Source organism: Fulmarus glacialis, unplaced genomic scaffold (genome assembly GCF_000690835.1).
Source record: "Fulmarus glacialis isolate BGI_N327 unplaced genomic scaffold, ASM69083v1 scaffold8864, whole genome shotgun sequence".
NCBI classification, from domain to species: Eukaryota; Metazoa; Chordata; class Aves; order Procellariiformes; family Procellariidae; genus Fulmarus; species Fulmarus glacialis.
The window spans coordinates 33988-45373 of NW_009208664.1; the positions used below are offsets into that span (position 1 = coordinate 33988).

Below are 11386 nucleotides of genomic sequence, written 5' to 3' on the forward strand. Positions count from 1 at the left end.
GTGCAAGGGTTCAGCAAAACCTTCAGGTCTCAACAAAAAAAACAAACTAAAACAAAAAAACACACCAAAAAAAAAGGAAAAAAAAAAAGAGGCAGTGCTGAAGAAGATCCCCAATACAACAAGTGTCCCTGATTTCAACAGCCTTCAGCACAGGCCAAGGAAGTGCAAATTGCTGTGGTCAGAGCTGGTGGCAAAGTACTCACCAGAAGGAATTCAGTTGTCAGTTCTGGCTGAGAGCTTTAAATCACTTAAACCAGCTCCGAGGGTGTCAGCGCTTGAGGCTTTCATACGGTCATGGGAAGGAAAAGCAAGGTGTCTGTACAGGCGGTGCCCTGGTGCACTGACAAAAAGTAGTACTCCAAAACGTGCATGTCCCTTAAAGCCTGAGAAAATCAGAAGGGAGTTTCCCGACAGAGGACACACATTGCAACAGGCTTTAGGCAAAGAAAAATCGATTGGATGTCAGCCCCGCTGTGAATATCTCAGCACGGCAGGAGATCTCATGGACAAATACGCAGAGCAAAGATATATGGCTTATATATAATGACACACATAAAAAGCCTACTAGTCTGAAGATAAAGGAGGCCTTGAATCATATCCTATTATGCTGCACCCTAGTTTAATCTGATATTAAATATACTGCTTATGATGTAAAAATTACTTTTAAAAGTTATTAAAATGTTACAACGACAACAAAAGTAGTAAGTGAATTCAAGTTCTTTGCATGACCTTGCAAGAAAAAATTTGTTTTTAGGAAGCTTCAGACAATGTTTGAATAGCGTGGTAACTTTCTACCACTGTTAACAAGTGTCAGCAAATTTTAAGGCCATAATTTCATCGCGCAATTAAATTAATTCATCTTTATTTCAGGAAAAAAAAGAAAAACACCCCCTCCGCCCCCCCCCAAAACCCCCAGGTGGTGTTGTGCTGAGGCAAAAAGTCACTACCACATCCAGAAGTAAGGTTATCTGAAGCCAGTAGTTTTCGCAGATGCCATCTGTGTAGCTCCCACCCTATGCAGAGAGCTCACTGGCAAATTCTGGCAAACTCTGGCTCAACTCACTCAAAGCCTCCTTTGAGACTAAAAGAAATAATGACGTTCATTGAATCCAGACTTGGTTGTTCAACACTTGCTCTGCACACAGAGAAGATGTTTGTTTTGGTCACTATGAGAAAAAAATATATGATATTGTCTCCATTAAAAAAAAAAAAATCTAATGCAAAGCATAAACTTGTACAATTTTAGCAGCATTTTACAGTCCTTCATAAAGTAAAACCAGGAATGAAATAAAAGGAATGTTTTCATCCATGTCATTTAAAATATCAAAATATCATGGGCAGTAATTGCTGATGCATCACAGTTGTAATCAGTAAAATTTGGGTCCAGCAATTAACTCAACATGGGGAGCACTGCAGCAAATAGATCAGATTCAACCTTTTCTGGCAAAGTAAATATTTACAACTCTTATGTACAGCTTCTGGACTTACAAAACAATGGAGAGCTAGAAAGTTGTGTAAAGTCAAGTTTGGAATTAAAAAAAAAAAGAAAAAAAACTCTTGTCCAATCAATTTGGAGGCGCTTTGGCATGCCAAAAGATGCCTTTTTTTTTTTGTTCATTGCAGCTGTTATAAAACCTGCAGATATAAAGCTTCAGTGAGGCCAGATGTCCTGGGTAACATAGGCAAGGTCTCTCTTGTGTCTGTAATGTTAGCTATTTGGCGAGCCAATATCCACTGTGATCTTTGTATACAGAGGGTACTTGTCCGTTCTTAACACCTTGTAGGATAGTGTATTTAAGCCGTCAGAACTCATTGTCTCCCTTGTGTGAGCAATTCGGTCAAACCTGCGAAGGGGGAAGAAAAAAAAACAACCAAAGAAGGAAGGGGGAAGAAAAAAAAACAACCAAAGAAGGAAGGGGGAAAAAAAAAACCAACCAAAGAAAGAAAGGAAAAAAAAAAGTTTAAACAACCTGAACTTTGCATGACATTTTTATAGCCTCTCAGGCGGCATCTCCGGTGTTTTAAGAACAACCTGAGTCCCATAAACGGGTCCCATAAACTCCCAGATTTGGCCAGCCTGAGCAGTGGGCAAAGGCATCCCTATGGGGTTAAATTTTAGCTGGAAAAAGCAGCCAAGCTTTTAAATCACACAGGTCCTTTTCCTGCTCTGCACTACAGCACAGGTTTTATATGCCAAAGACAAGCTGGAAACAATTGCTCAGAGCTTAATTTGCTGCATTTAAGAAAAAGAATTAAAAAAAAGGCAAGAGACATTCATGCCATTGTGAAATCTTGGGGAAAAGATCAGTAATAAAGTAGTAAACTGGTGAGGGGAAGGGGGCAGCTTACAGCGCAGGGAACAGAGAGGTTGGCGAGGGAGGAGATGGCCGCAGGCTGTCCTCGATTGGGCTTTTTGCACAGCACAGAGAAAGCCAAGCGGCCGGAGCAGCAAGGGCGGGAGGTGCCCCTGGAATCTGCTGCGGGACGTGGGGAGACGCACCTCTCGGGGTTGGGTTCGTTCTTACGGTCCCGGGAATGCCGGATCATTCTGCACTTCCCAATGATGGCATCCGGACGGGATATCCCCATGCCTTTAAACACCAGCCTGTAAAAAGCAAGTACATTAAACACCCGCGACAGGTGACGGATGTGGGATGCTCTGCCACACCTTCCACAAATGACCATGGGTTTTGCCTTTTTTTTTTTGAGGATGTGGCTAGTGCATTTGCAGGCTTGCTACACCGAAAGGGGGGAAGGCCAGTCCCTTTCCACACAGGCACGTCAGCATGTGGAAAAGAGATGTCCCCCTGCCAACACCAAGGATCTGCTAATTCACCACACCCTCACCTGCACTGCCAGCTCCTCCAACGCCCAACGCCCGCATTAACCTTGCTCCAGGCTGTAGACTGGAATTTGAATGGGAGGCATCTAGTTTTTAACCCATCTGGAAAGGAGCCAGAAGAGCATTCATTTTTCAGGATATGAAAGCTGCAGTGCTGGTAGAAACTGAAGTGAATGGTGGTGAAGCAGCATGAGCGGGACACATGGTCAGAGCCACAATGGTCCCAGCTGAGACTCGCGGGGACAGCCGGCAGCCTGTCTTTGTCTGCATGCTCTCTGCAAGGCACCTGCAGTTCATGGACACCAATGCTGGAAAAGTACCTGGTTTCTTCCTCTTTCCACCTTCCTTTTTATTTCTAAGTAGCATCTTCTGCTCCTCAAAACCTGAGTGCCCCAAAAAGAGAGGACTGCCGCCTTGCTTTGAATGCCCTGCCCCACTGGAAGTTGTTCCTTGCTTGGTTTATATTAAACAGAAGTGTTGCACCTCAGAAAGGTACAAGCACTTTTAGGAAGACCCTTCCTGAAGCCCAGAAGAGCTGAGAAAGCCCAGAGAAAAGACCACGCAGAGTGGTTTTGCCATCGATACGTGAAGAGGGCTTCCCAAATCCGTGCTCCCCATGGTGATTTCTCACAGTGACGGCCCTGGGAACGCGAAGCCGTAAGCACAACTTTGCCCCAGTCTTCAGGCAGGGGTAGTCCCAGCCTGCCCTGTGCAAACGCCTTCCTCCTCTCCTGCAGTCCTGAGCCTTGTTCGGTTCCTTCCAGGCAGGAAGCGACAGCTCACGGCGTTATTTAGAGACGCCTGCAGCCTGACAAACGAAGCTCTCCTGGGAACAAAGGGATCTGCTACCAGGGAAGCCCTGGTCCGTGTTGGGCTAGGTGGTTCAAGGTCTTCTCCACCCCACTGCGTGCCCCGAATCCCCTTCCTTCGGCCAGTGCTGGGAGACTCAGAAGCATGCTGCTCCAACCCGCGCACCGGCATGGATGCTTGCAAGGCTGCGCGGCGAACGAGCGATGCGTGTGTGGGGCAGGGGTGGGATTTTTCCAGCCGGACCCATTCCCCAGCACACCTTGGGAGCTGCGAAATGGGGTGCCAGCACCCAGCAGGAACACGCTTTCGCTGAGCCCGCAGGTTGCCCACGCGCCACCTCCATCCCCCACCCAGAGGGGAGCCTCCCCCACCCTGTGCCCACCACACCCGGGCAAGAGCAGCAGGTCTGTGCTTATCCCCACCCCGGAGGCACTCTGGGTGCCAAGGCGGGTATTTATTTACCTGTTATAAATGTCATCATCTTCGCCACCCCAGCCCCAGTAATTGTTTGGGAACCCGTTGATCTTTGTGAACTGCTCTTTGCTCAAGGCAGAGACGCCTCCAAAATACTGATTGTAAGGCAACCTGGAAGCAGGGAGAAAAGGCCATTAGAGGAGGAGAGGTGCTAGCCAAGGAGCAGCCTGCCCACCCGAAAAGGGCTTGCTGCTGCCCTCCACCCCAGCCCACAGTGAGCCAGCAGCCGCCGCAAGGCGCCTCCCTGCAGCAGAGAGCAGCAGTGTTTCGGTGCCCTGGGCTCGGCTGAGGCAAAGGGAGCTGGTGGGCTCAGTCCCAAATACAGCTGGGACGTATTTTGCAACTGGCAACAAGCTGCAGCCTTTCACTAAGAAGTACACTGTCCTCAGAGGACAGGCGGGTGGGATGCACGTCACCTCGCCAGAGGACAGATGGGTGACATGCATGTCCCGGGAGCGGCAAGAGCTCAACGAGGCGTCGGAGGCGCTGCAGAGCCTCCTCTTCCTGCAGCTCCACCACTCCTCTCCACACTCCCCAGTGCCCCAAAAGAAAGCTCGCAGCCCAAAACTGAGCCAGCAGCGAGACCTTGCACGCACAAAACCAACCAGCTCTCGCTCGAAACGGGGGACGATTCACCAGGGGATTGGGGACAGATGAAATTCAGACCCACAGCACCAGGAGAGGGCCCACACAGGGATCACCAGAATCTACTGCAGACCTTGTCTCTGCTTCAGCAAGCAGAAGAAACCCCTGGGGTCTGCATTTCTGCTCTAAGCTTCACTTAGCTGCAAGAAAAAACTGCAGCTCGTGTGGTGCCGGTGACAGTCCTGCTCCAAGCGGGGCTTGGGTCTGGCGTGGAGACGTGCAGGGGTCCTGCCACCAACCCCACTGCTGTACCTTTAGCACTACTGGCAACCATGGGGTCACAACCGGTTTTCACTTTATAGACGAGCTTTTAAACTCCCCCTTGGGATTTGGGATAGGGGGAAAAAAAAAAAGAAAGGAAAAGCATTTTTGTTTGCAGCAGCTTGCTGAACCCAAATGTATGTTGAAAGGCATTTCGTTTTGTATTGCTCTCAGATACCAGGGTAGGTCCCTCAGTGGCCTGAAATCGAACAACCAAAAATATTTCATTTTGCTCTTAAAATAGCATCTGATGCAGTCTTTTTAAAGCTGCACATAATTCTCACTGTGTGAGAGTGTCTCACTTTTCAGACTGGGTGGAAACACTAGCTGTCTTCCAGCTTCCAGCCTGAAACACAAGAAGGGATACGTGGGCATCTGCAAAACGACGGGCTCTTAGTTTTTCCTCACCCTTCGTTTCACCTTCCAGAACCTGTGAATTTTAATAAACTGCTTAGCTGCGTTCCTCCCCCTTCCTCCCCTCCAGCCGATCCCGCTCGCAGCCACCCGTTCCCTGCAGGGACGCGCACGCCAAGACAGGCTTTTGCCAGAGACATTTTCCCAGGCTTTCAATGGTGGGTGGGGATATGTAACGCTGCGCCTGGCCTGCTAGGCTAACGGCGGTATTAGGAACAAAATGCCCCTCCAAAAGGCGTCTCACCGAAATCCGAATTTATCCATGGATACAGAGAGGTGCCGTGGCTGGCTGTAACATTTGTAGGTGTTCCTGTCATCCATTGGGATGAGGTCTACGTCACTAAACACAAAGCAATCATAGTCATACTCTTTCAAAGCCTCTGCGAATCCTATATTCAGCAGTTTAGCACGGTTAAATTCTTCTTCTCCATCCTAATTTAAAAACAAATAAAAACAGTTAAGTGACTTAAATTTAACAGTTGACATCAGCAGTTTCTTACCTGTCACTGTACGCTGGCGTCGCCGCACTGGGTTGGTGTGCCTGTGATGGACTGAGCTCCAGCCCGAGCACTCCCCCCGTGGCACCCACGGGGCGTCCGCAGTGAGCCCCCCCTGGAATGCCGCCTGCGGGACGATGGCATCCGAGCCAGCTGAAAACCGCGGGGGCAGCCGAAACGGCTGAGGAAAGGCTGGACCCGGCTCAGCTCCCCTCCAAGAGGGCAGGTTTGATGCTGAGCAGTCCCCCTGTCCCACCCCACACACAGGCATTTCAGGATTGAATTTTGTGATAAAGTTTTCGGACCGCTGGGGCAAGCAGCTGGGGCTTCCCGGAGTGGCGGAGAAAAGCAAAGAGAGACAAGCTCCTCTGGGAGAAGGGACCGTTGCAGAGAGAAACCTTAGCAGTGCTTTAGCTTACAGCTAGGACAAGGACTACGGACCAAAACCTTTCTGTGGCCAGGATTTCGGCACCCTCTTCCTAAGCTCTGCCACAAGACACTGCAGGACTGTGGCGTGGCCTCTGCTCAGCAGCACGCGTGAGCACGCACCAGACCCGATTTGCAAAGCACGGGGTGGCACCAGGAGCTAAGGTCTGCCGCTCTACCGCTCGCTCCTGCTCCCGTGCCAAGCCCTGGGCAGTCGTGCACGCACAGGAGCAGGACACTCCCCGGGCCCTGGGAAGAGCGCTGCTGGTTCGGCACGTGGCAGTGACACACAGCCTTGCTCACTGGACGGCAGGCCAGTGCGAGCTGCTTCCTGCAAGGGCTACGGCTCGCGCATCAGACACCGCTGTCTGCTGCGCTGCATGGCTCCTTCTCTGCTGCTCCTCTGCCAGCCGGAGCATGGCATGACCCACCATCTGTCCCAGGGGCCTTGCCAGGAAAAACGAAATGAGGAGGGCTGTCACCATGATGGGAAGGACCTGAAAAGAGCTGACACCACAGCAGGGCACGTTTATCCCAGGGCAGGCACAGTTAACGACGGGACCTCCAGAGAGCAGGGCAGGAAACTCTCTGCTCTCCTCCCGGAGCAATGAGGCGCCCGAAGAGAGATCAGTTTGGCCTCTCTCAGGCAGAAACGTTTCAAAAGCACACGTGGCTTTGAGCACAAGTACAGGCTCGCAAATTGCTCAAGTACTTTCGAAAAACAACAGTATCATACCCACAAACCCGAGAATACCAGTGGTTTGAGAGTAAGGATTTCCAGTCTAGGACCCAACTTTGCAGCAGCAGCTTCAAACCCAAATCCTGTGCAAGGGGAACAGAGCAGGCAGAAGGGAACTCATAGGGCATCGCTGAAGGAGGCTGAAGTTTTTTGCCAGCCTTGAAACCAAGACTGCCAAATCCTTTGTCTTCTACCACATCCCACCTTTCCCGCTCCATACCCTCGGAGCAGTGTCGAGACAAAGGACTCCCCCGCCGTGCAAGCCATATCCCCCACCCTGCGGCACCCGCACCCGGTATGGGACGCGAATCAAGGACGGATAAAATATTGCGCCCAAGGACCAGCAGCTTAAAACATCACCTCCTCCCAAATGGCTTTGCCTGGTTAATATATAATCAGTTTGGAAACTGTTTAATCCAGACTGGTTAATGGACCTGCGGCTGGAGAGCCAATGCAGATTCTTGAAACTGAAGGTTTTAACATGCAAGTGTCAAACCAAGGTTTTCAAAAGCATTCATCACTTGCCTCGGGCGTAAATGACTTCACAGGGAGGAGTGAGCTTTTGTGGAGGAGGATCTGAGCAAATTCTCAGCATCCTCACCCGAAACAAAAGGGTTCACGCAATAACTAAGGTGGTGGGAAGATGATCACCATCGTGCACAAGCAAGAGCAGTGAAAACTTGAGTGCAGAAAATGAAGGCAAGTCGAACAAAGAGGCTGGGGAGAGGGAGCGGCTGAGGCTGTGGGATCGGAGGGCCTTCTTTCCCCGGCGAAGGGGGCTGCCTAGTCCCAGCTGCCAAGTGCTCCTCAGGTCCCATGGCACCAAACCCAGGCATGGCTCCATAGTCCCAAGGGGGACTTTTCCCGGTGCTGGTGCAAAGTGCAGTGTGCTCACACCTCAAAGCACTTGCTGGGTCCAGTCTAGGAGAGTGTCCTCATTTCACACCCTGTGGCTGCTCTTTTCATAATGAAATTTCAAGGCAAAGGGCACTTCACACCGATTTTGTTACCAGCAGAGGCTCAGCTGTAATTAACCCATGCCTTCAGGTAGCCTCTAACTCCTCTGGATGACACTTAGGAACTAACAATGCTACGAGGAGCTGCATTTTAATCCTCTCCCCGAAAAACCCCAAAGCACAGCACAGCGACCAGACCAAGAGCATGTGGGACCCCTCCCGGCGCCTCACCCACCAGACCCCGGCAGAACCCACGCTGGGGCCCCGTGCGTGGAGAGGGACCAGACACATGGCAAACATTTGACATGGGCACTGCCGCTCTCCTCCCAAATAGCCACACAGCTTCACACTACGGAATCCAAAAGGCTTGGGGGGGGCAGAAATCACAACCAAAAAAGGAAACAAAAACCCCTCTCCAAGCCGTTTTTTAGAAACTTTACAGCGAGCAGGTAGCTCATGCAGCAAACCTTGCAATGCGACTATCAAACCTATCAATTGCGACTCCTTTGAAGGCAGGAGGCTGGTTTTCTGTCCTAGGAGGTATGCAGGGCTTTACAGTGTGTATCGGAGCAAAAAAAAGACTGATAAGAGGTTTTGCTTTTTGCAGAAAGCTCTCTTTCTTACCTAAGGCAATGTGGAAGCACTGGCATACTTGCAGTATCTGAGATTCAAATCTCTCAAAACTCAGAAACGTGCTGCAGGCTTCCGTCTTTGACCAATTCCCAACTTTTTGAAAGAAAAAAAAAAAAAAGCAGAGTTGGGAAATCTCCTTTCTATGCTGCTGTCCCTTCCAGGTCAGCGCAGGGCACAGTACCACAGGCGACCCTTGAGACAGCAGATAAAGCAGAACTGAAGAAACCTCCAGCCCTCGCCTCTGCTTGGCAGTTCCTCATCCCATGGAGGCTCCCTGTTATTTGCCACAAGGAATGGATCAGTTTGGACTTGCTTGGACAGAGGAGCATCATCCTGAAGAGCTAGGCGGCGCACAGGGGACTGCTGCTTTGACAACGGAACCAAGCTCTAGGCGTAGCCTCCACGCTTATTTTCTAGGCTTTCAACCAGAAAAGATGTAATCCAAGCACGTTTTTGCTATTTTTTTTTCCTGACAATTTTTTCCCTATGTTCTCTTGTCCTGAAACTTAACCCATGTCTTGAGTTCAGTGCTGGTGCCCAGCAGCCGTTTCTGGCTCCTGATTTTACTCCTTATGTCTCTAGCAGCACGTCCAAGTCCATCCCCATTCCCTGGTCCACGAGAGACTGGCTGAAGGGGGACAACCTGCTGCCTCAGTCCTGCAGGGTCTGATGCAGATTCCTTCTCACACCTGAAGATGAACAGCTCGAGCAAAAGAACACCCAGGCTTTTTTACTTCCCATTCCTTATCTTTGCTGAATCTGATTTGCTCAGCCAGACCTACCAAAGGATGCTACCTTTTTTTAGTGCCAAACAGATAAAATTGAGGTTTTTGGAACTGTCGTTCATGCTAAAGGGCTTGCAAACCAGCAAGAAGTCATCTGTCCCAATTTTGTCCTGCCTTCCACTTCCATGTAGGAGGCAGCTTTGTGATTCCTCCTGCAGAGAGCACAGCAGTGCAGAGGACTTGTGGCTGCACCTCTGTCACCTGGATTCCAAAATTGCCGGGTCTCACAGAAGTAATGGCGAGGCTACGTGTTTCTGGCGGGCTAGGAGAGCCATCATCTCCAACAGGAGGTTGCTAGCTAAGTCAGGGATCCCCCAAGACCACACACACAATGTCCATGTGAAAGTCCACGTTCCAGTGGACTTAAGCAGGTAGAAACAGATTTCCAGGGCCACACAGAGACACCAGGAGACACTTCGCTGCTTCTCTGTCAGAGAGTGTTTTGAGGTCTCAGCACCATTACATCGGGCACCAGGAGAGAGCAGTCACAGGAGAAACTCGCCTCCCCCACCACTGCGAGGGTAAGCAGGAGCCGAGCACAATTCCCTCCTTTGCCCACGCACCTGGGGGGTCCTGATACCCCTTGCAAAATAACACCAGTAAATGCGACTCCCCAACCACTCCGCACTCACCCACACACATGCACACTCTGGAAAATTGCTACCGAAGACATTGCAGGTAATACCAGGGGCCAGTGGAAAACCGGAATTTGCTAAGTCTCCCCTCTCCCAAATTTCACTCTGGCTGCATGGGCATTTGCACAGGCTGAACTGCAGCGAGAAAACTCACTTCTAGACCTGAGCGCCCAGGTGGCAACGGCTGAAGGTGCTGGAAAGCACGGGGGTAATGGTGGGTGCGAGCGGGACTGAGGGAGATGCCACAAATTCGCCTCTGCCTTCTCATTTGATGAACTCAAGCTTCAGCCACAGGTCCTCATCTCAGATTTATCTGAACGACCCTACAACTGCTACTCCATGCATCAGGTTTGGGTTTTGCTGGGGGTAGGATGCAGAGGGTGAAGCATAATATATATTTTCCACTGGCTCCTGTTACACACCGGGCATTTTACAAACATCATCCCCCTGACTTCAGCCAAGTCCTACTTTGAGGCATTCAGGCACGCAAGAACAGCATGGTGGAGACACAATGGACTCGTGACGGAAACGCATTGCGCTGAAAGGAAGAAGTTTGACATTACCAGTGCAGCAGTAGCAGGGCTCAGCGCTCCTCTTTCTTTCTATGAGATGCAGAGCACAGAAGAGCACGTAGGCAGCGTGTAAGAACCAGATCACACAGTAATTCTCCTTGCTTCAGTGATTGCTTTGCTATAGACAGGATTAACAAGTAAAGGTAATATTTCCCCACTAGAAGGAAAAATAAAATAAAAAAAAAAAAAGAGGGCAAATGCAAAGGGAAGGACAGACAAGAAAAAGAGAAAAGCAATTGTCAAGACAGCAGAGAAATAAGACTGTTTTCCTACTGTACTTCTGGCAGAATTAATACATTTTCTGCAACTCTCCCTATTCAATGTTCCCACTCACCCTTGAGAGATGCAGTGGGTTTACTACCACTGACCGCTCTGCCTTTTCCAGACACAGCTTGTCAGAGGCACGCAGAAGGAGCATGTTTATTTTACAAATCAAGTAGTCTTACTTGCTAACCTACATCTGACTGCTGGATGTGTCCAGGACACGTATACCCTGTGTACTGAATGTCACTCCCACTCCAACTTTGCTCAAGGGATGCATCTGAAGAAAAACATTTGCTTCAATAATTTTTCTGAGGGTTAACTTCAGAGCACACAGACAGCCCCACAGCCCTAGCACGGGAGGACAGGACCAGAGAAGAGGAGGAGCCAGCAATGCAGGGCAATGCAAGCCAGCATGCACCATCGCAGCAGCAGC

At 50.1% G+C, this 11386-nt stretch overlaps 1 protein-coding gene across 1 annotated transcript in view; it reads right to left on the minus strand.

Annotated features, from left to right (window-relative positions):
* Window positions 1-1556: 1556 nt before the first annotated feature.
* The window catches only part of B4GALT1 (UDP-Gal:betaGlcNAc beta 1,4- galactosyltransferase, polypeptide 1), a gene marked incomplete at its 5' end in the record, with an annotated part of 12685 nt that continues 2855 nt past the window's right edge, over window positions 1557-11386 (minus strand). The window contains 4 exon segments of the mRNA XM_009576565.1: window positions 1557-1844; window positions 2501-2605; window positions 4115-4237; window positions 5691-5878. Of these exon segments, the coding sequence (XP_009574860.1) occupies window positions 1709-1844; window positions 2501-2605; window positions 4115-4237; window positions 5691-5878 (552 nt within the window).